Source organism: Alligator sinensis, unplaced genomic scaffold (assembly GCF_000455745.1).
Source record: "Alligator sinensis unplaced genomic scaffold, ASM45574v1 scaffold360_3, whole genome shotgun sequence".
Lineage (NCBI taxonomy): Eukaryota > Metazoa > Chordata > Crocodylia > Alligatoridae > Alligator > Alligator sinensis.
Window position 1 is genome coordinate 1,913,283 of NW_005841977.1, and position 27,254 is coordinate 1,940,536.

Below are 27,254 nucleotides of genomic sequence, written 5' to 3' on the forward strand. Positions count from 1 at the left end.
CTTCCTCTTATTGCTTCTTCAGCACAGTTCAGTTCCAGGAGCAAAAACAAAAATGTCACCTGAGAAACCAGATGTGCCAGAGACTTACAGTTCCTGGCTGCCCGTGTCTGTGGAGGTGGGTGCACGAGTGTTGTTGTGCTCACGTGCCCATTTGTGTGCCTGCTGGTGTATGATTTATTGCCGGTGTCATAGATTCCTCTGTGTTGCAGAGCAGCTTTTGTCCTGAAGGATTCTAAAGGCGATTACTAAACAATGAGCACGGGCTAGTGAGGTGTTGCCTAGTGGTCAGAGCACAGGAGCAGGGAGGCAATGCTCCTGGGACATGGCTCCAGCTATGCCAGTGGCTTCCTCTGAAGGCTGGGCCAATCGCTAAGGCTGGTCACTGCTTGGTGCCCCAGTATCTATTACCTGCAGAAGGAGCAGGCTGAGGAGCGGGAACAGATTTTTTGTGACGTTTTTTCAAACTCCCCCCCAATTTTATTGCGTTTGTCTTGTGCTGAGAAGCCTAGTCATTCGAAACTCCAGCAGAATGTGAGAAAAGGAACAGGCTCAGCCAGGATAAGCTCCTCTGGGCTTGATAAACTGCCCAGGGGCAGACGCTCCTAGCAGCCAGGGGTTCTCCCTGACAGAGGAGGGAAATCCTTGGAACAGGGCAGATGCTGCTCGGCCAGTCCAGTGGTTCGTGTGGTATGTGACAGCCAACATGCCGGTGGGTTCCCTGGTTAATCCAGGATCAGTGGAACAGAACGTGGCTTATAGATCCCGCTTTTCCTCCTCCTTGGCTCGCCTGGTACCAACATGAGAACATCGCTGTGTGTCTGGCATGAAGGAAGGGAGTGTGGAGTGAGCTGCCTTTGGCCTCTGTGATCTCATTTTGCCTTGGGACATGGTGGACTAGAGCTTGTTCTCTTGGTCTGTCTCGGGGTCCCAGCTGACAGGCAGAGAACGAGTGCCTGTGTATCAGGGAAAGTCATTTGTTGCCCCTGTTCCTTTCTTTAGGAGCAGCTCTGAGTTCCCACAACTTCCCATGTCCTACCATTCCTTAGCTCCCTCTCCAGCAGGATACCCACCCATCCACCCAGGGCTACAAAGCCCGAGTGCAGCTGCCTTTATCCCTAACTGCAGTAAGAGGTGGGAGATGATGAAGGGAACCCACCCAGCAGTTGGGGTGCGGTGCTGCAGGGAGGGCACATCCTGCCCGGGGTGTACTCCCTAGCTGCTGCATGCACATCCCTCCAGCCCTAAGGCTGCATAAAACAGCCCTGCGAGGATGCGGCATACGGAGGAGGGAGGGAGTGCTGTCTCACATTGCCCCCAGGCGCTGCTGTCAAACTGTCCTCTCTGCCCATTGCTTCTCCTTCCAGCCCTTCTGCGGCATGGGGCTGCTTCATTCCTGCCAGTGACGTGCTCTTCCCGTGACTGCTGGGGAAACAATTCTGTGCCGTGACTCCCAGCGCTTGCTGGTAGTGTCTTGTGCAGCTCTGAGCCCGCGCCTGGCATTTAACAAACAATAAGTAATAATGAGGAGCTGCCAGCTGGTGTGCAAGGCCCCTTTTAGCTTGAGTGCTGGGATTCATTATATCTCAGAGGTGTGTGAATTGCTCTCCTGTGTGCTCCATTGTCTCTGGACTCAGCTATTTTTAGCACAGATGATGAATTGGTTAACACCTCCCCCCTTGCCCTTTGGACCGGATCATTCGGTTGGATACAGGGGCTGGGGGGTGTTTCCTTTGGCTGGACACCACTTGGCTGGCACCCCAGTCATAAGGCAGGAGTATTCTGAGCGGAGATGTCGCCATGGGATAGCAACACTGCTGGAGCTCGCCAGCCAGTGGGAGCATAGGGCTCCTGGGGCATCCTGGGTAGCAGGTGTCCCAAAGTGAACCAGCATGCTGGAAGCATTGGCATTAGGAGACAGGATGCCTGTAGTTCCCATCCTCCTTGGCCCCGTCTCAATGGGACTTCATGCCAAGAGCAAAGAGATGCTTGCTCTAAACATCCAGTTAAGCCTCTTCCCATCCTGGCTTTTGCAGCTGAGCAGCAGCTCAGAGGCAGTGGCTCACTCCTAGTGAGATTCCCTGTATTTACCCATTTTCTCCAGCTGGGGAGACCAAGACTAAAAGAGGTCAGCTGGTTTGGCCCTGGTCCCATAGTGGCTGAGGAAGAATGTGAACTTGGGCTCCTTTTCTCTATAAACACCAGATTTCTGGGCTTCCTCACTATGACAAAAAGGAACCTATGGCATCTGTCTGGCATCTCCTCAGTCCTTTCCAGAGCTGATTTTCCTTCCTGGCTTTCATTTGAAGTGAAGGCACTTTAATAGATGTTGCCATGAAGATCCCTAATGACGTAGGGCATCTGACAGAGTCCTGATTCATGAGACAAAATGCACGTGAGAAGTAAGAGATCTTTGTTCAGGGAAAGGAGCCTGGTTAGAGGTAGTGAAGGGGACCACAGTCAGCAAGGCTTGCGTAGCAGAGAACATTTTCTCTCTTCCTCTTCATGTGCTTACTGCCTGGGTGCCTGATGCATAGCTGCAAACTGAACAGCCCAAGATGTTTTCTGGTTTGCTCTGTAGCTGGCACCTTCAGCTCTCTGAAAGGCCTGGACCTGTACTGTCTAGGATGTATCCTACAAAGCACTGAGCATCCTCAGGTCCTGTTGGCCTCCCAGGTAGAGGTACAAGATCCATCAAGGCATAGCACTGGGTCTGGGGTGAAGACTGAATGGTCCCAGCTCTACTTCTCTGAGACATCTTCAAAGACTTCCTTCTCTCTTGGGATGCACTGGGCCCCTTCCATCTCAGCCAGGCCTGAAAAGGCAACAACACTGGTCTAATAAATCCAGAGACTCTTCTCCATTGATTACAGGGAAGTGGAGGGCTAGAATTACACTCCAGGCTCCAAGTCCTGCCTGAAATCACCTTACTGTCCAGAGCAGAATAGACCTTTCTGATAGAGTAGACTTGGCCAGGGAATATTCTCCATTTGTTCTCCCTTCCCAGCCCCCAGTATGAGAAGCCAAGGAACCCCTTGGGCCATCTGTGGAGCGGAGGGACTCTCCAGGGTGTAGGCAGCGTGGTGCCAGGTCCCTTGAGATGCAGTGTCTGTGGGAAGTTTGCAGAATCTCAGAACCCACCTCCACACTCTCTCTGGCCTTGTCTCTGAAGGGAGCAGTTTGGTCTCTTGGTCCTTGTCATCTCTGCTATCCATGAGGGGGATTTCTCATCCATGTTGTTCTCCCAAGGAAGTGCAGGGGGTAAAGGGATGTGTAATTTCATTTGCAAAATTGATTTCTTATGCTTGTGAGGAGGCCCTGCATTGATTTCAGTAGGGGTAGAAGGAGCTGCAGGTCCTTACAGGGATGTGCCAGCAGCAGTGGGGCTGAGCAGCAAGGCATGGGATGTGGGGCAGGTTGATATGGGGGGTGGAGTATGAGGGCAGAGCCTGGGGCAGTTGTACAGGGGTGTATTAGCAAGGGGCATCAGCATGTTGAGGGAAGTTAGAGCTGTATGAATGGAGCCCTGGCCTGAAACAGCAGTGGGTGCTACAAGTCACCTTTAAGGCATGCTGGCCAAGCTGGGTTGTTGCATGTGCACGGGCAGTTCGCAGAGTGCCTGCCTGCACTTTCCTAAACTTATGCCAGTGGTATGCAAATTTTGCCCAACTTCTTCCCCCACTTGTTCAGACTTAAGCACACATTCCTGGTTTGGGAAATCCCCCTAGCTGCCTCTGGGATCCTCTTCCTGGCAGCCTTGGTTACTCACAGGCTGCTGCCCAGGTGCGGGGGCTGCTCCTCCTTGAGGTTGGACCCCCCTCTGAGCACATTCTGTATCTGTGCCAGGCTATTCACTTGGGCAGCAGGTTGTGCATGGAACGGCCTTGGCCTGGCTGGATCGTGGAATGTGCCTCCAACTGAGCTGAGCAGGTGCCCAGTGCTGCTGGGAGGGTTTGATGGGAAAGGCTGTTCTGCAGCCAGCTTGGAGAATGGTGCTAAGTTAACCTGGAGCGCCCTCAGTCCCTGCAGTGACCATGTCTAGATGGGCTCTGTAGACCTACACCCAGCTCCCGAGTACTGCTGCAGGGAATTCCTGGATCTTGCCTTCCTACCTCGCAGCTCCCGGGGTGGGGGCGGAAGATATCTGTACCCTGCCCCTTTCAAAGCTGCCTGCTTCCTCAGGGAGTGGCAGGCACCCGCACCTCTGTGCTCGGTAGGTGTGGAACATGGTAGTAACTTGTCTCACTTGCTGCAGCTGGTTTTTGGGCGTCTGATTGTCAGGAACTAGAGGCCTCCGCCTCCCTCTCCCCCACAGGATTGCAGTTTCTATCAGCAGCTGCAGTGAACCTGAGCATGAATCCTGCTGTTTCTTCACTGGCACCAGGGAGAGTGTCTTGGGGTTCCTCCTTCCAACACCCCAACGTGAGGCTTGGGGCTGGGCACCCGAGGAGACAGGAAGGCAACTCTTCTCTCTCCTCTGGTAGGATGGAGCTGCGTGCCCTGGGCTGCAGTGACTTGCAGGGCAGAATGATCAGTGCCACCAATGCCTGTGACTATTTGTTTCAGGTCTATGACATGTTGTGTGGGAAAGCCATTTGGCAGTTCATTCCTGGCCCAGTGCTATGGGGTCCCCATGCTCTCCTTTCTATTCCCAGGCCAGGGTGGTCCCCAGTCCTGCTCTGAAATCCAGTCTCCACATCTTGTGTGCTTCAGGGCTGCCCCCAGAGTTGCTCTGACCTCCTTTCCTCTGCTTTACCAATGCAGTAAACCACTTCCAGCACTTGCTGGGGGTGCAGCGTGATGGTCTAGAAGACACACCCGGGAGCAGGAAGGGTTGGGATTCGTTCTGGACACTCCTCTAGGCCCTTGCTCACTGGCTGAGCCTTGGGAATTGCCCCTTCTGCCCCCACTCCATGTAAAGCCCAATCTGTTGTTGCAGCCAGTATGCACAGACAAACTATGAGTATCACAATAAAAGAGAGCTGGGGTTGGGGGGGTTGCAAAATATAGGTCAGGTTTTCCTTCCCGGTCTGGGATCTGGAGCATAGGAAAGAACACTTGTATGACCTGAGTACTTGGCACAAATGACTTGCAGTCCCAGAGGGAACAGTTAACGCAGCCAGAATGACCCTGGCATCCTTGGTGTTTTCGGCTATGAAATGTACCAAGGTCTCGTCAGCAAAAAAGCAACATAACAGCAGCTCCCAGTGGGGCTGGCCCAGCCTAGTTAGCCTGGCTCCCCTGGTACTGCGGCGCTGCTCGCACAACCAGGGAAGGGAATCCCCTTCCCACAGTCTCACTGCAGCTGCTGAGGGAAAGTGGCCAAGTGCTGATCTGAGATGCAGGGCTGGGATTTAGATCTGCACCTGATGAAGCAGTCCACAGCGTTCTGCTAACAAAGCAGCCCATATCCCATCCTCTCGGAAGAAGCCTGCAGAGGGAAGCAGGAGGGTTAATTCTGCAGCTCTGCAGTCTTCTCAAGAACAATGCAAGTGTGAGGTGAAACCCTGGGAGTCCAGACAACTGCTTAGTATCTGGGCCTAACCAGCATGGTGTTACTGGGTTGGAGCTGTGTTTAAAAGAAATCCCAGCATAAGCTTTCTGCCTAGCTTGGAGTCTGGTTATTACACAGTTTGGTCCCATCTACACTGCCACATCCAGTTGATTACAACCATACTGGGGAAGAGCTATGTTGTCAGAGGGCCCTCAGCTGGCTTGTTTGTATGGTGTAGATCTATTTTTTTACAGAAGGGGCTGCATTTAAGGTCTCGTGCTCTCCACACGCCTGTGCCTCCCTCAGCCCGGAGGGGTGCTGCAGAGAGTACAGGCTGACAGTGTTTTTCCCCTCTTTGGTTATGACTAATTCCAATGCTGCCTGCTGTTTATTTTTATACTCCTGAATAACGATATTTCTCTTGCAACCGCTGCACTTGTTGCTGGTTGTTTGCAGCAAGTTTCAGTCGTCTCGCAATCACACGAGGGCTTGACATACAGCAGCTTCTGTGCCCTTGCCAAGGCGCATTGTTTTTCACATTCAAATCTCAAAATGGCCTGGGGCGTCTGCTGCCTTTCCTGTTATTCTGATGGATTAAATTTAAGAGGGAGACCAGCCAGGCCTCTCCCTACCTACACACAGCTTGATTTTTCTTCGTAAGGCCCTTTGACCTGCTTCTAAAATAAATGGACTTGCCAGTCAGCTGAGGGGCCAAAGCACATGCTGGGCTTGCCCATGCCAGGCTGCTCAGCTGATGGCACACTGGAACAGGTGCAGAGCATCTTGCAAACCCTTTCAATTCAAAGAGATTCCTCCTCCGCTTCTCTAGGGCCTGGCCTACTTTCTGTGTGCAGATGGTCATGTCAGCATTTATTGTCTGCAAACAGGGCCTTTAGTCTTCTGTACTTTTGTACAACCAGCGCTGGCCAAAGTGGGATTTTTCTACCTGGAAGACTCCCACACTAGCAGACCACTCTCCCCAGTTTGGGGTCCTTGTGTTCCTGGGCTAGCAGCTCATTCCCCAGAGTTACTGCTAGAGAGTGAGCAGTGGGTCAGCAACTAGCCCCACACGTGCATCAGCTCCCTCACAGTGGTGGAGAGGTCGGGGACGGAGGCGTTATCACAGGCGCTTCTCTTGCACCCAGTCCAGCAGCAAGCGTGGTAATAAATGAGGATGCTATATTTAGATACGCAGTCTGGAGGAGCGTCACAGTGTTGCCAGCGGATTTACTATTCAGTGCAAGCAGGTTTCCCTGACTCCGTGCTGCTTCTCCAGCTCAGTGCCACCTTTGCACAGAAAGTCTTTATAGGAGATCAGGTACCAGCTGGAAACGTTCCCTATCCTCCCTAAGGGTCTGGTTCCAGTAAAGGAGGGCTAGCACAGAATTAGCCTCAGAGCACCCTGGAGGGGTTTGGCTGGAAGCCCATTTGGGTTGGCAAAACTTCATTTAGTTGCATGGAAGTTTGTAGGAAAGCAGATTTCTCCCCAAAATAGGCTGTCTTGTATGTCATGCTAGCCTGGTGGTCATTGTGCTTTCCCGGTGCAGCCAGGTAGGGATCCACTCCTCTTACAAAGAGCAGCGTGAAGGCCTGGATTGCTACCGCCTGCAGCCTTGTGCAGCACCCCCCTTACCTCTAGAAACTGTCACCGCAGCTACCAGAAGCCGATGTCAGTGCCTCAGTTTTAGCAGCGTTCAGAGCCCTCCGGGTGGATCAGCTCCTGGCTGCTGCTGGCATTTCAGCACTGTGTCATCCAACAGTGCTCAGAGCCGAGCTAATCTAAGCGGGGTGTGAAACACTGGCAGCAGCCACTCTGCACTGCCCCAGCACTGCTGACAGTGGAGGAGACAAATTTCACTAGTGTTGCCAGGCTTCTGCTGACTCAGGAACTGCATCTGCACTGCAAGCCAGATAATGAGTGTGCAGAGGTGCGATTCCTGGCAGTCTGAGCTCTGCTCTGAACCCCCCACGTCTCCCACTCGCGTCTGGCTTGCAGTGGAGTTGTGCTGTGTTGTGTCAGGATTGCAAGTTCAGGTAAGAGGGTGCCGGGGTTGGACATGGCTGTAGTGCCCAGGTGCTCCTGGCTCGTTCCACACCAGGGTTCAGTCAGGACAAATGGTACCAAACATTGGGCTGTTTCTGCCTTCCCTGCTTTTTCTTTTCAATCTGCGGGGGAATTTTTAAAGCTTGGGGCTAAGGATTTGGGAGTAGTGGAGGGGCATTCCAGTGGGCATAGGTGCTACTTAGATATCTGCACATTGGTCTAGCCTGCAGCACTCCTGGTTTTCACCCGTCCACCCACTCTGCCAGTGCACATCTGTTACAACCTGCAGCATTACAAATCCTGCTATTTCAGCCTCAGGCCCCTTCCAGGCAGCCACCACCACACTCCCTGGTGTAGTAGCTCAGTGGTGTGTGCATCCTCTAGGGCTCTGATTAACTCACTGGACAGTGCTTGCTGGGGCTTTGAACACAGGTGTGAAATGTGGGGTTGTAGGCAGTAGGTGTAATTGCCCTGCCTGTTGAGAGCCCCTGCAGAACCAGGTATCCAAACTGGTGCAGCCTAAAGCCACTGGCTCAGATTGCGAAGAAACAAAGTCCTCTGCTTTCTGGAACTGTATCACCGTCCTTGTGCCTTCCCATTTCAGTAGCACCTGGGTCTCTGTTCCCAGCCAGCGGTGGTGTGGAGGACACATCAATATCAGCCATTCATGTGTACCAGGGTGATATTTCCTCCAGTCACCCTTGGCGGCACAGTCCTCGCATCATCAATACAGGAGCGCTTGAGGACACCTCAAGGTCTGAGAAACCTGCTGACAGGGCTGGTTTCCAGCTGCCTCTCACTGCTCATAGGGCCCTGCACAAAGCAGAGTGCTACAACCAGGCACCGACCTGCTGCCGACAGCCCTGGGCACTGCAGTGTGAGTATATTTACAGTGCAGGGGAAACAGTTTCTAGCCACTGCTCTAGTTTACGTGGATCTGTCTCGGCATGAGGATGGGTCTGAGAAGGTGGGAGAGGTAGAGGAGGGAGAAGAGGACCTGCTGAGCTTGCTCAGCACAGAGGACAGCAATTTGCAGGGGTGTGGGGAGATTATCCAAGAAGTGACCTGTTTCAAGAGGGAGGGGAAGAATCCATCTGACTGAAAGCCCAAAGCCAAACTAATTAGGAGAGTTACGTTTGCCTGTTAGACAGATGTCTTTGGGGGTTCCAGGTTCCAGCCCCTCCAACTCATGTAGAATTTGAAACCATTTCAGAACTTGTGGACCTGATCCCAAGCCCCATTGCCTGGGGATGTGTACTGCCACCTCCCCGGAGAAACAAGCTGAGTGCCCCACAGGCTTTGAGATGGATGAGCTGCCACATCACCAGAACATGCAGCGCGGTGTCACTTGGCTGCAAGCTCAGTGGTGGGTATGAGCGTGTCCTGACACTTCGAATTCTCCATCTCTTAACTCACTTGCCTGGCAAGCACAGAGGGAGCTAGCAGTACACTCAGCAACTAGCCCCCGAATAGGCGCAAAGCCTGCTAAGAGCTCCCGTCTTCCAGCACCTGTGTGGGGCTGGGAGCAAAGTAAAGCCCCCCTTTTATCTCCATCAACTCTTTCTGCCAAAGTCTAAGCTGCAGCATCTCTCTCCAGTGTGACACTGGAGGCAAAGCTGCCTGCTTAAGGACACCTGGCCATATTCAGAGTCCAGCTGTCTATGACATGGAGAGCAGAGGCTGCAGGGAGAAGCCAACGGGCTCTTTTCTGAGTGAGGAGATGGTAGAAGATAAAAGCAACGTAAAAACATCACAGCTGGGTCCTGAGTACCTGGAGCTGCTTGTGTGACTTAGGAGCAGCCTTCCTGGCTGCAGGGAGCTGGATCTATTGAATGTTTATGAAGGTGGTACATTAAGCAATGGATATAATCTTTTCTCGTACTGTCTGGGATAACCAGGCCTGTCCAGGAAATGCTATCCTTCAGTGCAGGCTCACCTTTAGGTCTGTTCTGTGTTGAGGCCTCAGCTTTCAAATGCACTTGAACCAGAGGTGGGCTTAAGCTGCAAAACCTGAATTGAGACCTAGACTTCTTCAGCATGCACAGGGCTGGATGGTACATAGGGCTTCCTTCCAGGCTGGAGCAGTGTCAGCGCTCTCTACCACTCGTGCAGAAGTCCAGACTCCTGTCAGCTCCCACTGAATTCCCTCTCTGCCAAAAAAGAGCAACCCCAGGGCTCAGCACTGCTGCTGCTGATTCGTCTTGCTGTCTCGAGTACCCCCTCTAGTACTCCAGGGGATGCCCTGGAGCAGAAACATCTTGACCCCATTCAAACCTACACCCTACTGTGTCAAGCCTCCTCAAAAATCCCATTGCTGCCCTGCACCACGGCCTAATTAGTCATGAGCAGGACCCAGAGAAGCCAATTTCTGCACTCTGGGCAGCTGCAGCAAGAAACCAGCCTTGGCCACAACTGCCTGGTTTGCATTTTAAATACTTCCCTTTTGTACTGGGAGGGTTTGCTGGACTGTTTTGAATAAGGGGAAAGGTGTGAGTTCCTGCTCAAGACCATTTGGGGTACTGGGAGGCTCTGTGTGGGTGTGTACACCTCTGCTGTGTATATTCTTGCAATAAATAAGCATCGGCCTCTTAAAGTAGTGTTTCTAGCTGTATCTCTCAACGCCCTTCCGTTACATGGGTCAGTGTTGGGGGAGAAGAGCAGGGTGGGTTGGGGATCATGGAGTGCCTGATTCCCTCTTCCGGTCAAGACCGCAGCATCCCAAATGCTGTAATTGCATCAGTAACACAACCCAAAGCTTCTGGCCCCCAGCAATACAGGCTGGAGTGCATGGCAGTGTACAGGCAATGCAGTCAAGTGGACAGAGTATCAGTCTGGGGCTGCGCCTCGGCAAGGAGTGCTGTGCCAGCACTGGCGTGCAGGTGTATTGAATTGCTCCTACTGGCAAAACTCTGCTTTGTGCTAGTGAGGCAAAGCAAGTTCAATTGGTGAATATGCCATTCTGCTGCTATGGCTGCTAAGCACAACTACACTGGTCAGTGATCACCCCACAAAGCCACACATTAAAGGGGTGTGGGGTAGACACCAGACAGGAGACCTGGGTTCTAATCTAGCCTGCACAGTGACCTTGGACAAGTTGCGTCATCTTCCCCTGCCTCGGTTTCCCCCCCTGTGCAAAGTGTTTTGAGATCTGCTGATGAAATGCACTGCACAAGTGCTGGGTGTTTCATTTTATTGCTGGCTGTTCCCTACATTCTCCTCCCCATCTTTCTAGCATTATGAAATAGGAGCCTGTAGAACATGCATATCCAAGGTGCCTCTCCCTGAAGTACTGGGAACTAAAGAGCCAATTAAGGATTCTTCCACACAATGTAAATCATCATCCAGGTAAGTGGATGGAAGGAGAAGAGTGTTGATATGTAACTGCACAAAAAGAATCCCCATGAAACAGGATTAGTGTCTCCTTACCCAGACAAACCCTCCCTTTCATTCTTCCAGCTCCACTGGAGCCCAGGCATGACCACCAGTTTGGGAATCTGGCACTGACTGTTGCACATCAACCATAGTGGCTGGTGGCCTGTCTCCAGCCTGACCAGTTTGGACTACACACAGCAGGAAGGGTGTACTTCCTTCCTGACCCCTGGGGCTTACAGCTGACACCCGGAGCGTGGGTTTTAATTAGGTCTCTCTGGCTACATCCCTGAAGATGTTAATAAGGGCCATGGTGTTATCCCACCCTTTTAAAAAAGCAACAAAGCACTTTGTTTTCTCCCTCCCTTGGTTTTTTAGCCACAGTGTGTGCCAACTCTGGGAATAGAGAGGTGTAAGTGGGGAGAATAGAAGATCTCAGAATTGCCACTCAAAGAGGGTGGAAGGGGAGGTACCTTAGGACATAATTAAAGAGCAGGGGGACTTCCAATGAGTCCATGCCCCCATCCGTGGCTAAACTCCAGCCTGATTTTTGGTCTCATCCAGTGACTGGTCAGCCCCAGGCCTACAGTGAGCCATGTCCACTGCATACAGCCCCCTTGGTTGTGTTTTGCAGAGACTTTATGGAAGAATTGTGCTGGAGCAGAGCAGAGCAGCCACCACCTGAGCTGGTGACAGCGTCTGTTCATGCCAGGACATCTCCAAGCACTTTGCTGAAAATGGACACTAATTTAATGAGAGAGACTGTAGTGCCGAGCTAATGAGTAAGACCAAAAGAGGGAATGAGGGAGTCTTCAACCCTGATTGAAAGAGTGGAAGAGCATCTGATCCTATGATCCCTGCTGACTTCCTGCCCCTGGGGCAGGGGGCTGGACTTGATGATCCTATGGGGTCCCTTCCAGCCCAAATGTCTATGAAATCTATGAAATCTGCTTCTCAGCACTCGGGGCTGGGAGCTACAGAGAGAAGCGACAGGCCCACCCCTCGCTCCTAGCACATGGTGTGTTGAGTCCCGGTGGTGTTGCCAGGGGCACCACACCTGAGGCACAGAAAACACAGTGGAAAACATCCTGGGCCATTGCCTTAGAGAGCAGCACTTTGCCATTCCCTTGTGCCCTCTGGAGAAACGTGGTAGAGAGTGTAGCAGGCAGCTCCCACCGGCTTTCTGTGGCAGTGGGGCTGAAGGCAACGTGATATTAAAATAGCCTCCTCAACAACTGATTGTCCAGGGTACCACCCTGGGGCTCTCACCGTGCACCGTCAGAAATGGAGCGGGAGTTGGGGGTAGTGAGTACCAAGCAATAGCCCTGGACTGGGAGGTGCACACAAGAATCCCAGTGTTTCCCTTTGCAGCAATGTGCCCCACCGTGCTGGTGCAACAGGCTTTTGTCTCTGGGCACCTTGTGACTTTGTCCCAAACTCCGTGCTGCAATGTGGGTGCTCCGTGGAGCATTGGCATCTTCAGACCCACACACCTGGGAGCAGGGGCAGGGATGGCTCATTCTCAGGAGCTCTGGCAAGCCAGTCTGTCTTTGTCATTTGTCTGCGAACAATACCTGCTTTTTAAGTCTTGCTGCATGTCCTATGGAGCTGATTACTTTCAGCCTTTTCCCAGGAGTGCCTGGGGAAGGGAACAGGGAGAGATGGGGGGAGGGAAGGGGTTCAGCACATGATCTGCATCACGGGAAAATGGAAATAGCTCCCAGCCCTGTTATAATCATGCTTCTGGGCCTCAGGTGTGCGCATGCCAGGTGGGCCAGCTCTGCTGTCCTGTGGAAATGACGGATGAGCCACCAGGCAGCGTGGTGCCACGAGGGCTCCTGTTGTGCGATGAGAGGAGGAAGCCAGCTCCAAGACAGCTTGTTCTCTGCACTGTCTGCGGAGTGGAGGCGGCTCTCTGCTGCTCCTTCTCTTGGTTGCCTGCCACATGCAGCCGGTTTGCCCCGGTCTTGGTGGGTTCCTGGGCAGGGACAGGGCAGGAATCGGTCCAAGGCTCTTTGTGGAGCTGGAGTGGGCAAAACAGAGCAGCGAACTGTGGCCTGTAAACTGACTGGCAGCAGACACTGCTGAGTAGTCTAACAGAAGGGCTTTGCACTTATGGCAAGGGGGAAGAAGGTAATCCTCTCCCTTGCCCATTTCTTTTCTGCCTCCTTTCAGGCCTGTAATTGAAAGGAACCATCCCGCAGGGTTGGGAAGGGCCGACCAGAAAGAAGCAACAACCAAAGCATGGGTGCCAGAAGGGGCTCCTGTAATGCCACCAGGTAGGGCAGGTCTGGATAGTGGGCCACAGCAGTGAGCACTGTTGCTCTGACTTGCTCCTCTTCTCCCCTGCCTCCCTTTCCAGAATGCTGTTTCCTGCTTTTGGCTTTTGTCTCCTTTTTCCTTCTGGGGGACAACAGCCAGAGTCCAGCTCACTCCTGCACCAGGAGAAGTGGAGGAGAGAGCTAGGAGTTGGCTGGCGTTAGGTCTGTGACTAGGGGGATGGGGGGCATCTGCAGTGCTCACAACCTCCCTAAGGCCAGGTACAGCAAGTCAGGAGCTTGCTGGCCCAATTACGCTGCCAGCAAAGGGGATCAGGTTTTGCGGCAGACCTGTCAGGAATTTCTCTCTGGCGTTGGATCTCGGCCACCAAAGCTGCTCTGTTCCCCGGCTGCGGGGAGCACATGCTGGAGCTGTGGGTGTTCATGGCACCAGGTGGGTCAGGGCTTGACCCTGCCGGAGGTCACACTAATGCTGCAAAGGCCAGGTGTTGCTAAGATCTTTCTTGTGCTGCCTTAACCTGAACTTGAACCTTCTCCACCTCCTTCCTTGTCCCGATTTAGCGCTAAGGAGATGGTGCTCAGCTTCCTTATGTCTTAGGCAATGACACCGAGTGGACACTGGTACCGTATCTTCTGCATAGAGGGGCACTTTGCATACTGTGCTGTTGTACCCAAATACAAACCTTGCAGGAAGTCAAAAGAGATGCTGTCCTCTCTCCTCCCTGTCAGCACTCTCTGGAAAATGTGTTGCAAGTTCTCCAGGAGGGAGGCAGACCAGGACTGCAGAGAGACATACAGGTCAGGGTGGAAGGGAGCACAAGGCTTGGAGAAGCACAGATTGCTTGGGAAAGTTACAGGAATCTGAGAGATTGTGGCCCATAGACCTAACAAAGTGATAGCACAGGGTTTGTTTCACAGCTGCAGATTAGCTGCCTCCACTTCAGACATGTAGAAGGAGCCTGGATTTTCAGACTGGTCTCTCATTTCAGGATTGCAGTTTTGCTGACTGTCTTCCATGGAAAAATCCTCTGGGCCTTAATAGAAAATTATAACCCTTCTCTGCGCTTACGATGGAGAGAGATTTTGGTCTGTTCCCTGAGCTGTTATCCCCCTTGCTGCGACGTTGCCCACAATGTCTTGTATTATGTTTCCGAGACCAGGGTAAAATGATATTTAACTCACTGTAACACACTATACTTTTCCCCTGCTTTCCTGTCATTTCTCAGTCTAACGGCAGAAATGCAAGCCATCCTACAATCTGCATTTAGACCACAATCCTCTGACCCCATCTCCTCCCCCGCTTTTGATAACAGGCTCTTTGGAATGAGACAGTGGACAGGATATGAAGCTTTTCAGGCACAACTTTCCTGGCACCAGTTTGGAACAGCCTTTCGAGGGACAGGAAAATCACACGACATGCTGAGGGGTTTGTCGAGAGCAAGCACACACAAGCAGAAATAAATGCTTGGGAGTCTGACCCCCTGCTGCCTTCTGGTAGCATTTCCTGAGCTCTCACACAGAGCTTCAGGCGGTTCTCCCAAGTCAGAGGAGTTCTACAAGTCAGCCCAGATGAGGAACTGAAACTCTCCCAACACTCGCAGTCTCCCCAGCATGACTTGGGTCTAACGCCTCACTGGAGTGGCCGCTTACAGATTGGGCAATTCTGGGATGGACTGAAGATGCTAATTATACCCCATTTCAAATCTAAATAATAATAATTTCCTCCCAGTTCTAATACTGGTTCAGCCTCACCAGTATTAGTGGTGTTGAGAGCCATAGGGTTGATTGCCTGATGCATCTTGAGAGTGCATCACACACTGATCACTAGGCCTGCTGTAAGGAGGGTTTGTTAGACCAATGCCAGAGGCTTGTGCATAGCAAGCCACACAACAGCCATGGCCCTGAACTGCTGTTAGCCGTGGCGAGAAAGGCTTGACACTGCTCCCATGACCTCTGTGCCTTTAGGCACCTACAGACAGTGGCTTAAGGCATTAGCACTGTAAAGGCAGGGCAGGACATGAAATGTCTGAGCCTCCTGCTTCTTGTGTCTCTACACCATATTTGGCCATTTTGTTACACATGCTTTGTGCTTGTTTATTGTACTTTGTGAGATCTTTCATTGTACGTGTGCCTTCAAGCAGTGGCCATTGTAGTAGGTGTTGCATAGTCTAAGGCTCTGCCGCACAGTTGTAGGTGTTGTACGGTATAGCCCCCATAGGTGGAACCAATGGTATAGCCCCACTTCTTCATTAGGTCTTTGGAGTGTCCAGCTCTGGTGGTTGAGCCATCGCCACATGTGCCATGGTTCGTCAACCCCTGGTGGTAAGGACTCAGTTGCTGGAATGTCCATTTGTCCAGGCCTGAGCCTCATGGAACAGGTCCCTGTGCTGGACTGCAGATAAGGCTTTGGGGATAGGGGATCCATTGCTTCTGGAAGGAAGGATGCAGAGCCTGCAGCTGTCTGTGGGGAGGCCCCACGATTTTCCCCCAGCACCTCCATCCAAGGAGCCCAGCAGCAGGACTTCTGTGCCCACAGCCATCATGTGGCTGTTTTCTCCAAGAGAATCAGATGAGGAAGGTCTTAAAATACTTGTTCAGTCATTTTTTCCATTCAAAACTGTGGAGTTGCCAGCACGGGGAATTTCTATTGCAGATGGAGATGGCTAATAGTCAGCTTCTGAGTGAGTCAGATATATGCCCCTTGTTTTGTGAGCAACTTAGGTTCAGCTTTGTGCTCCTTGCTTAGCAGAGCTATGGAGCTAGGGTTGAGCTTTCTCTAACCAGCTCTGCCATAAGGCTGGCTGGGGACTCTGATGCTGTCTAGCACTTGGGTTGATGTTATTCCTCTTCTACATGCTGCTACATCAGCCAGAGCCTTCCTTGCAGTTTTCCAGATATACTAGCTGGATCTGAGATTGGGCAATCATCTGTCAAGCCAGGTGCTTGAGAGAGCTGGGCTGTTGCTTGGGAAAAGTCCAGCCTTCTTTGGCCATGGTGGTTAGTAGGGAGGTGCTGGAGCCAGCCAGGGAAGTCAGCCTTGGGGTGGGGATGGAGACTTGCTTTACTGAACACAGGTTGGGAGCTTGGCACTCTACTATTGTAAGGGGCTGAGATGGACAGGTCCTGCTCAGACCAATGCCCAAAGGGTACTGGAGTTAGAACAAGGAAAATACAAAGCTGTGCATCCTGCTTTCCACAGTGGGAAACCTTCCCTGGCCTAGGACATGAGGAACGATGGCCAAGGTTGGGCACAGAATTTCGACTATCTGGTCTTAATCTGACTCTGCATCAGATCCCTACAGGATTTGGGCCTTCTGAGCTCTCAAGAGGTCCCAGTGTGATCCGCTTCCCCACCAGCTCAGTTTGCAGCCAGGAAGCTCTGCTTCTGGGAAACCTGGGCAAGCCATGAAGGTGGAGACCTGCTGGGCTCTGCAGGCCCCTTGCACCATTTAGTGTTGACACTACCTGGGATTGGGCTTCGAGGTATAAACTTTTTCAATTTGAAAGTCCAGTCTATAACAGAAACCCAGGCCAGATCTCAAGGGCCTTCCACAGCATCTGTGAAGCTTTTACTAGAACGTACACCAGCCAGCATCAGGGAGGAGGGTGCCCGCTGAGTCAGGGCGCCCCGTCCCTGCAGACACCTGCCAGTTGCCTTCTGCCTGAAATAAAGCCTGACCTTTTTGTGTTACCCTCCATCTATCCTTCCCTCCTTACCGGAGAAAGACCCATCCAAAGAAGAATCCTGCACTAGAACATGAGCTGGATCTTGGGCTCTTTCTGGGGCACTGAGAAACCCTGTCATGGGGCTTGGGGAGTACAGTAGGTCCCTTGGGTGACAGCACAACCTTGATGGACCACTCAACCACTGCTCGCAACCTCCCAGCCCTCCCATGGTTTCCTTCCTGCCCTGCTCACACCTAACTCACTGCTGCCACTGCAGGGTTTTTCTGCTCCTGTTTGAAACCACAAATCCCCATTGACACTTTTGTGCCTGGCCAGGCACACACTTATTGCTGTTGCTACTTATTTGTCCTGTTTTCTTTCGTGTGGCCGATAGCAAGGAATTTATTACAAAACACCACCAGGGCTCGGGGGCACATCTGGGAATCTCAGCAATTTGATCTCAGACTGCCCGTCTGCTTTGCCTGTTTGTCAGTGAAATGAAGTCCTGAGCAGCAGAGCTGCGCTGACCATACTGGGATTGCCATGACAAATTGCATCCCGCCAGAGGGAAAGGATGGCATGGGCCTTTCGCTCTAAGGCAGCAAGATATTGGTGCCTGGGAATACGTGCGGCACTGCCCCCTGCTGGATGGACTCAAGCCTGCAGGAGTGTTGGCATGGATTCCCAGAAAAGGGATATTGCTCTCCATCACACTGATGTCAGCCTGCTCTTGCTTGTAGAGCTGCTGATGTTTGCTGGGTTGAGTCTGCTATTGCTGTTAGTGGATTGGGCTGTTAGTGGTATTTTTGTTCCTGTGGATATGGAATAGCCAGTCATTTTCTAGAGCTGTCTTGGGCCAAGTCGTCCATGTTGGAAGCCTGGCAAAGTGCTTGGCCCCCCTGTTTTTTTCCATGCACCCACACCATCTTTGTCAGTGTATTGTGTGTGTGTGAATGAGCTCACGCTGCCTGGACTGCCTGTTAGATAGCAACGAGTATCACATGGCAGAGCCAGCAGGCAAGCTTGGCAGCAAAAGCGATAGGCAACAAGTGTACTTTCCATGAGCTGGTGGTGAGAGTCTCCTGCTTTGGGCATGGCTTGTTTACCTTTATGCCCTAACCAAATGGCCCTGCAATTTCAAGGGGGGAAAATAATTCTTTACTTTTGCCTTCTGTGCAGCCCTGCTACATGCTGTTAAACAGCCGACTTGTCCCACCCCTTCTACATTGTTAAACAGCTGACATGTCCCACCCCTTCTACACTTTGATGTATCTAGTGGTTTAAGTATCTAATGTGGTCTTTACGGAGGGAGAGGTCAGAAGAGCTGGAGGACTTGACACCATGACCTGCTGTGCGTCTCGTTTTGCCGGGTTCCACTCTCCTCATGCAGAAGTAGAATGGGTGTTGGGATTTGGAAAAGCCTGAACAAAGGCATACTGAGGAGAGTACTAAAATTCAGCTCTTTAACCTGTGCAAATACACTCCCCCAGCTCTTCCCAAGCTTCACATGCCTTTGTTTATTCAGTATGTCATTGCCAGTGCCTTGGGCTACTTTTTCCCTGGCTACATAGAATGACTCAGGGATGATTTAGTGTAACTTCTTTTAGTTTTCTTCCATATCAATGGTATATATTTTTATACTTTGCATTGCAGTTCCTGTTTAATATTTTCTCTTCCTTGTGTCTTGCAGCAGGTTTCCATTATATCCTATTTATGTAAGGCAGAAGCCATTATACAGGGGCACTAAGTGTCTGTGTGGACTAGCAATGGCTATGTAATTGGCAAGCACTTGGAACTGAAAGACAGGAGATCTGGGGTCTTTTCCCAACTCTGCCACTTGTCCAAAGTCACACAATGCATAACTCACATCAGTTGCCTCCATATCTTGGCTTCCCCATTTGTAAGATATATCTAAGCTGTTGGTGCATCTGCACAGCCTAGTGGGGCGGTTGGTATGCTAAGACCACTCCTGGTCATGCCAACCAGTGTTGCATCACTGTGTCCTTGTGCACCGCTGTCTGCCTGTCATTTCTTTTTTTAAGCTACAAACACCTGGGGGCACGGAGTGATATTCTGCGTTGTTTGTGCTGTGCCTAGACCACTGAGGTCTTGCTCCATGACTGGAGTCTAAGCTGCTACAGCAATAAAAACTATTGGAAAGTTTCATATTACTACTAGTGCTGCTGCTGCTGCTACTACTACTAATATTTGAGATCCTCAGAAGGCAAGTGCTGAGAAGGGTAGCACATTATTATTTATTCTGTGCAGGCCCTCCTCGATGGTGCTGGCATTTTCCTGCTACCGGTACTGAGGATTTAAAAACAGTTAAATCATGGAATAGGAAAAAAGGGCTAGATGGACCTGAGGAGGTCATCTGGTCCAGCCTGATGCCGAGGACAGGATCATCCCTGACTCTACCGTTCCAAATGAGGCTTTGTCGGAACTGCTCCTGAAAGCATCAAGGGTGGAGATTCCTCAGCCTTTCTCAGCTATCTGTTTCAATGCTTAACTGGAGTCATAGTTAGAAAGTTCCTCCTAATATCCAACCTAAGTTATCCTTTGTAGCAATTTAAGATTGTTATACTCCTTGTCCTGTCCTTTGTACTAACAGCGAATAGTCAATCACCATCCACCCTTCAGTTATTTGAAGTCTCTTATCAAATCCCCCCACTCTGTCTTCTCCTTTTCTAAATAATCCTAATTTTTCCAACCTTTTCTCGTAAATCATATTTCCCAGACCTCTAATCATTTTTGTTGTTCTTCACTGGACTCTTTCCAATTTGTTCTTACTTTTCTTAACGTGATTTGGTACAAACTGGGCACAGTACTCCAGCTGCGGCCTCGCCAGTGCTGAACAGAGCAGAAGAATCATGTCCCTTGACTTGCATGTGATGTCCTGTGAAGGCAGCCTAGTATGTTGTTGGTTTCTAGGGAGGTTTTTTTGTAACAAGAATACTCTGTTGACTCATATTCAGCTTACAGCCCACCATAACACCCAAATCCTCTTTGGCAATATTGCTTGCAGTCTAGTCCTTTATTCCCCGGTTGGTATTTGTGCATGTTCCATCCAAAGTGTAGGACATCAAACTTGTTGAATTTCATTCAGTTAATTTTGGACTATTCTTCAGTTTATCAAGGTCACAGTGAATCCTGATTCGATCCCCCAAAGTGTCTATGACTCCATGCAGCTTGGTGTCATCTGCAGATTCCCACTGCACAGATACCAAGCTGGTGTCACCATCCAGCAGTTAAAACCAAAATGAAAGACTGAAGGCCCAAACTGCCAGACTGTCAGGGAGTTCAGATATCACACTAACTGTGTGTGCAAAACCAGGAAGCTGGGAATTCTTCCTGCTCCTTCCCCCTCACCCTGAGGACAGGGAGATCCCGCAGGGGAGATGGTCTTCTTTCCCCTCCGACTTTATTTCCTGCACCACCAGTTGGGTTGTTTTTAACTTCTCGCTTTACGCCCCAGTGTGGAGAGTGGGAGCTCAGTGCAGTCCCTAATGAGAGAGCTCCCTCTCACATTTACAGATCAAAACACCACCCAGGCTCTTCTTGCAGGCTCCACTTGGGATGTCTGTATTGTGTAAGGATAAGAACGTGGCGGGGAGCCCTCAGCGGGGGGCTCACACAGCACCAAGGGAACCTCTGCCTCCTTTCCGGAGCCCAGTAAGGCAGGAACGCTGTCGCCTCCTTCCACTATGTCAAATATTTATGTTTGCAGGCAGGGCCTCCTCTCCCATTGCAGCCACCTGAGGAGGAGTGCCAGTGTCCTGCCTTTGAGACTCCAGCTATAAATATCGTGTCGTCAAGAGGGGCAGCCTGACAAAAGACATCATCCGACACCGCATCTCCCCATTCAGAGTGACATTTTGTCAAATGCCATTGTGGGGGGTTTGCTTATCTGCTGGCACACGCACGGTGACCTTCACAGTGCTGGTCAGGTGCCTTCTATCTGTATTTACTTTTATTTATAACTTTCTCCTCCATCAGTCCGTGCTGCCCTGTGCCAGTTGCTCCCCTTGGTTCCAGAACAAAACTGCCCTCCCCTAGCCCTTGCAGTAGTTTATCTGGGAGGAAGGGTACAGGAGGAGCCAGCCATGTCCTTGGAGGATGGTGGCCCAGCAATGCCTGGAGCTCTAGACACCTGGAACTGAGCACCACACTGGGAGGGTGATGACGGGCCCGCCAGCACGCACCGGCCAGGTACCCAGCAGGTTCCAGCAGAGTTCGGGTGCCCAGAATTATTCTGGTGAAAGCAGCTTTTCCCTGCACTGAGTGATGGTGTCACTGCAACACTGGGTGCTGGCAAGGGTATTACTGTGGTCATGTGCAAGGAGCTGGCCTAGATAATTCCGAGGTCCACAGTTCTGAAAAGTGAGGGAGGAATGAAGTCACTTCTTTCCAGAGGGCTTGCCTGGTTTAGGAAGGGCTTGGAGCCCTCCTTTGATGTAGGTCTTGCTTCATTCTCTGCTTGGCTGTTTGTCCTCAGGGTGGAAAATCTTGAGAGAGAGCTCATATTAGCACTGCTAGTCTGCCCTAGGCCACTGCCAGCACTTTCTGTGCAAGCCCCTCTCTTCAGGGGCTTATACTGCAGCTGGAAACATTGACTCAGGGTGTAAAGTATGGTGTAAAGTATTCTAGGTGTGCCAAAGCCACAGATGCTTCCAGCACCTTGTGGTTCTGCTATCCCATAGCTTGGCTCTTCCCTTTAGGGTGCCCTCTTCCCTCCAGTGGGCCCTGTACTGTAGTGGGTGAGATGGTGTGGAGTGGGGGTCGGCAGTGTTTTTGGACAGAGTGCCAAAGACACCCACAACTTCAACTTGTAAGATGTTGGTGTGCCAGGGGTGGATGGCGGGAGAGCCACGAAGGGCCTGATCCTTGTTGTGGCCATGTAGCCCTGGCCCCTTCCCCGCCATCCAACCAGAGGCACGTGTGCTGAGCAAAAGTCTTTGAGTGCCACACTCTGGCACCCGTGCGGGGGGTTGCCTACCCCTGGAGCCAGCTTGGCTTTAAGTTGTGAGGTCTGCTGTCAGACATGACATAGGATGTGCCCATCTGCCCGGGCCGTGTGCTGGCCAGCCTTCTGGGGCTCTAAGCACTGGCTGGTCCAAGAAGCTGGGTTGTAAAGGCACAACCAAACATGAGACCTACACTATCAAGCTGAGCCCTGGTATGAATGCGTGAGAGTAAGGCTCATTCACCCCCAGGCCAAGAAGGGCCCTGTTTTTAGGCTTACGCATAAGCTGCCACAGCTGCACATGCAAGTCAGGCTCTGGCATGCTCAGGCAGGCAGTAGCCATGCGCTTACTCCACTCACATCCGTGGCTGCACCAAAAGCCTGGTTGTAGAAAGCAAGGCCGGTCAGGACAGCATCCTCTGTGCCGCACATCATTCAGGAAGATGCCAGCGTTCAGCATTTTGCCAGGGTCAGGAACACAGGCCGGAGACATTGTGGAAGGACCCCGGACACGCATCCTGTGCCACTGAAGAGCCCTGTTCTGGTTGGTGGGTCAAGAGTTCATCCAAGCGAAGCAGGCTCTCTGAATGTCCATAATCCACATTTCAAACAGTCTGTAATTACGGATTTCCCTTATCAGCCCAGACAGCTCTTGCCAACCCCACACCAAGGATTTTCTTTCCCCTGTGCCCTTGTGAGGCAGGGGACAACTCACCTACATTTAAAACTCATGCATTTAGACTGAGCCCTTGGGCTGAGGGCTGCTGTCACACCTGTTCTGAGCGTGTGTTACCGAGGGAAGCCAATCTTGGCCGGTCTCTGGATTTTCTCACTTTAAGGTTGGTTTGTGACCCAGCCTAAATGTTACTGGCTAATTTGAGGCGCTCTCCTGTGAGTGTGTGAGAGCAAGAGAGAATGTATATTTTTCTCTTAATAGTTTGAGTAGGCACTTAGTCATGAGGGGGAGGATAGGAACGGAGGCAGATGAGTCACCCACCTCTGTGGCTTCTTCGTGAGTAGAGAGGCTGCCTGTTTCTGGCTGGGGTTATTAGTGCCCTCAGCCTCTTCCTTTCCATCCTTTTCCTTGATGAGTGAAGAGAGCAGCAAAGCAGCATTTGAGTGACAAGCCCATTGCAAAGCAGCCCGGGGACATTTATGCAAATGATGATGTAAATCTGGCCTCGGAGGCTTAAACGGGATTAAGTTATTGAGAAGCTGCTGCAGTCAGTCCAGCAGCATTTTAGCATCAGCAGACTTCAGAAGCTTAAACTTTTGCAGCTTCGCTAACCCTGGACACAATTTGCATGAGATTACCTAGTGTGTGTTGAGCTGCAGTACACAGTGCTGGAAGGTGCTGGAAGTTGGCATTTCCTAGGTTAGAAAAATCTGCACCCGTGCAAGTGTAACAGCACCAGAATTAGTGTCAGCACTCCTGACTGGCATGCAGTGGGACATGAGCAGCGTGTGCAGCTGGGTGGGGAAGGGTGGGGGGGTGGTACAGAAAGGTAGCTCCTTTGGAGCAGAAAAGCCCAGAATTGTGCGTTTGTCCTTCTTTGGGAGCCTTCCATGCAGCATTGGTTATAGATCCCCATCCTCCCGATATCATCCTCCCAATACGTGCCCTTCCTCCCTCAGGCGACGAGGGAAGGGTTTTGTTTTCCTGGTAGTAAGCATTTTAAGAGGCTAAAAGCTCAGGTAAGCATTAATGCTGGGAGAAATAGAGCACTGACTGTCCAGTGGGTCCCAGCACCAAACACTGCAGCTGGCTTGCTACTGCAGAAATGCTGGCCTGTGCTAATTTGATTGCTTACATGGTAGCAGTTACAATTCTTCGGAGACCACATAGCTCTAGGAGGGTTATTTCTTTCCTTTCCAAGGCAGTACACAAGCTGTTTCAGAGAGGCACAGGGTTAAAACTTGGCATCTGGAACCTATATTAGGTTAAGGAGAAAAAAAAAAAGAGCCCCAGTGCTTGCCTGGAAGATAGCAGAATTGCTCTGGGCTGGCAGAAGTCCCCTGCTTTCTCCACCACAGTCAAGGAGACAACAGACACTCCAGTTCTGTGTCCTCCATTCAGGCAGCATCAGGTGTTTGCTGGAACAGGCTGACGGGATCAGCTCCTGCATCTTACTGAGGATGCTTCTGGCATTCCTGAGCGGCAGAGCTGTCCTTGCTGAACATGGCCTGGCGTGAAGGATCCAGCATGTAGAAAGCCCTGGATGCAGGCCCAAAGCTGGGTGCACTCTGAATAAGAATGAGGCCTTTGTGGAGCCTTTTAACTGGCAGAGCCCAAGTTCACATTGAGTTTTGAAAAAAGTCAAAACACTTCCTGCCTTGTTACTCCAGTCTTTGAATTACTCTGGTCTTGGGGAAGACCTTCATTTATCTCTGGAGAGAAGGTTGCCCACGTGCCTGCTCTGCTCTCCAGCTAAACAGATCCAGAAGGCCAATGTTCAGAGAAATCAGCTTTTTTGGCCCAAGACTGGTTTGCTGCTCAAGACTGGTTTTCAAGGTTGGGGCAACGGGAAGTAAGATCTATTCTTCCCATGGTATGTAGGCAGAGGATGGGTCAAATGGACTTCCTGAGGCATTGCTGCGATCAGGCTCTCCAGTGCAGCTCACCCGGTCCAGACCATCAAACAAATCCATGTGTTAGAGCCACCAGGGATGCATTACCCAAGTCGGCTCTTTCCATTGGACCCTCCAAGATCAGTTATACCAAGGACTGGTTTTCTCTTTAGGAACATGCAGACTGGCAGGTGAATGCTGTCAGGCAGGAAACAAGCTTTGTAGTTGGTTTCTCTTACTTAACTGCACCTAGAAGATTGAAAGGACGGTTGGCATTAGCAGGGGTTTTTTTTAGTTAGTTTAGCACCTGCCTCTACCCCAGTATGTGGGGTGTGGGAAAAATGACCTGCTAGAAAGAGATCCTATCAAAATAATTAAAAGTGTGAGGGCCAGATTTGCTGAGGGCCATTGCTGGAGCCCCTCTGAAATCAGTGGAGCTGTGTCAGCTTAGGGCAGTTAGGGACTATAGGTTTTAAACAACAATCTCAGAAGAGGTGGGGGAGGAATCCTTCCCCTGAGAAGCCACTAAAACTCTCCCTCTGGCTCTAGTGCTGGCTGTTATGTGGCAAGACTAGATGAACCTGTGAGCCTTGTCCTGTTTCCATTGTGAAGTTGTGTACTCTGGATCCCTTGCAGGGACAGATCCTGCACTCCATGCCACGTGCATAAGGGATGCATCAAAGCAGAGCTTAGATTTTCAAGTCTTTCCCCATAACATGCAGCATTAATCTGTTAAAATGCCGTCACCCCCTGCTTAGACCTGGAAGAGCAATCCCAGAGCTCTGAGAGCGAGTTTCTCTGAGTCTGCCACTGTGTTCGGTGTTGTCCCCTGTTTAAGTTGAAGCTCCTCACAGCAGGGAAGTGCTGTCAGTGTTTAACAGTAAGTTAATAACAATTTCAGTGTTGCAATGGTCCCAGTAGCTGATGTCTCTACTGAAGGGAAGCACTTTGCAACAAGTGTGCACCTCTCAACATTTTCTTCACCCTCTTTAACTGTGATGTTTCTTTTCCCAGGATGGAGGATGCAGGACGATTCATGAGTTAAAGAAAGCCATGGATGCCATTTTAGACTTAGTGGCGTATGATCCACTGAAATTACAGATCTGATCTTTTTGGCAGGCTCTTTGTGGTCCCTTGTTTGCTGTCCCTATAACGGCCTGGTGGACATCCCCACCCACCAGCCAGTGTCTCTACAAAGGGATGGGAGCATCTGGGTTTCCTCTGCATGTCTGAAAAAGGAAATGGCCCAGTCTCAAAGCTCCTGGCAAGTTCTTGAGGTTCTGGTACACGTGACCCAGAATCTGCAGGTGCCTCTGGGGGCATTTGGTGGTCTCACACCCAGAAGCTGCGGGCAGAAAACCGTACAAACTCCCAAGTAAAATTAGAACAAAGTTCATGCCTGCCCTAAGTCAGGGAAATTAACAGTTTGGGAATGGGAAGGCTAGACCAGCCAAGAACTGGGCATCTGGCCAGTGTCCTGCTTTTATCAGACTCTTGCCCATGACAGGGACAAAGGGAAGAACTGGAAATCCCATCACCTGTCCTCCTGCAAATATCTTGGTTCCCAAACTCTGTGGAAAGCTGTTAAGATGTTATCCTTCTCTTATTGCTCAAGTGCCCTGCGTGCTAGACAAAAGAACTAGACTCGATATATCCCCTGGAGATTGAAGTTTTCCACTAGTAGAGCTGGTCCTACTTGCAATACTAGCTTCTCTTCAGCCCCCTTTATGCTACCATGCATGCTCAACCCTGATATAGAGAGGAAAGCTCCCTGACAGTGAGACTGAACCCCTGGCTTCTTTGTTAAGATCACCAGCCACAGTGCTAGCCACAGTGGTTGCTTGAGTCTCATATTCCCTGGCAACTGAACTAAGGCTCTCCAGTCGAGTCCTTTGGCATAGGTTTCAGATAGCCTGGCCATGGCAGGTCACTGACCACATTCCCTCTTTCTTGAGTACCAGGTGGACAGCTTAGCAGCCCAAGGAGGCATTAGATAGCAGGAGTTTATTTTTATACAGCTCTGCTGGCAAGGGGGAGATGTCATGTCTGTAGGAAAGATCAAAAGACGTCCCAAGTCTGGTGTCAGCTGCTGCTTGTGATCTTAGCACCAAGATCTTTTCCCTCATGGCATATCAAAGACAGCAGGAGAATTTGACTGTTTTGCTTTTTTTTTTTTAATTGTGTGATATATATATCTATATCTATATCATGTGTGTGTATACGTGTGTGTGTGTGTGTAAAGGGTTTCTAAAAATAAAGTTCTTTGCTTCTGTTCCCATGGGAAGATTTGAGGGTCTGGGGCAGTGAAAGCAATTGCTAGACATTTCTAAGGTAGGCACGAGGGTTGTTGAAGGAAAATGAAGATCATGCTGCAACAGGTGATGGAAGAATGCAAAGTCTGAAAGGGCAACACAACCCCAGAGCTAAGCAGTATCCATCCCAAAGTGGAAGGTGCAGAAAGGGATAGGGGGAGGGAAAACTAGGGTAAACTTAGGACATCGTATCCATGGAAGTACAGGAGTGCAGAGAACTAAATCCTGTTGGCAGCAAAGTGGTGCTCCGAAGCGGACTGTTCTGCTCCTCAGGTCTGCCTCCTAAACTGAAAGCTGCAAGGCACAGATAATTTGCCATGGGGCTTTGAGTCAGTAACCTCCAGATTCTGTGGACACGTTGTTCCAGATCCTAGCAGGTTTGCCTCAGCCCTTAGAGCAGCAGTTCCCAACCTTTTCAGACTCAAGGCACCTCTCATTAGATCCAAGGCCCTCCTCAGAAAATGCCAGCTTTTACTCTTACTTTCATAGATTCATAGATGCTAGGGTCAGAAGGGACCTCAATAGATCATCGAGTCCGACCCCCTGCATAGGCAGGAAAGAG

General features: G+C 51.0%; 1 protein-coding gene across 2 annotated transcripts in view; it reads left to right on the forward strand.

The window, feature by feature from the left end:
* The first annotated feature begins 7,712 nt into the window (after nt 1–7,712).
* PPARGC1B (PPARG coactivator 1 beta) overlaps nt 7,713–27,254 on the forward strand; it is a 45,460-nt gene continuing 25,918 nt past the window's right edge. Inside the window, exons 1-3 of one of the 2 annotated variants that reach the window (XM_025200848.1) lie at nt 7,713–8,412; nt 8,749–8,901; nt 10,768–10,880. Coding sequence is in view for 1 of the 2 variants with exons in the window: in XM_025200847.1 (XP_025056632.1) it covers nt 21,029–21,058 (30 nt within the window). In the remaining variant the exon portion in view is untranslated. Of the gene's footprint in view, nt 8,413–8,748; nt 8,902–10,767; nt 10,881–20,817; nt 21,059–27,254 lie in introns of those variants that run through there. The other variant, XM_025200847.1, reaches the window with a different exon arrangement.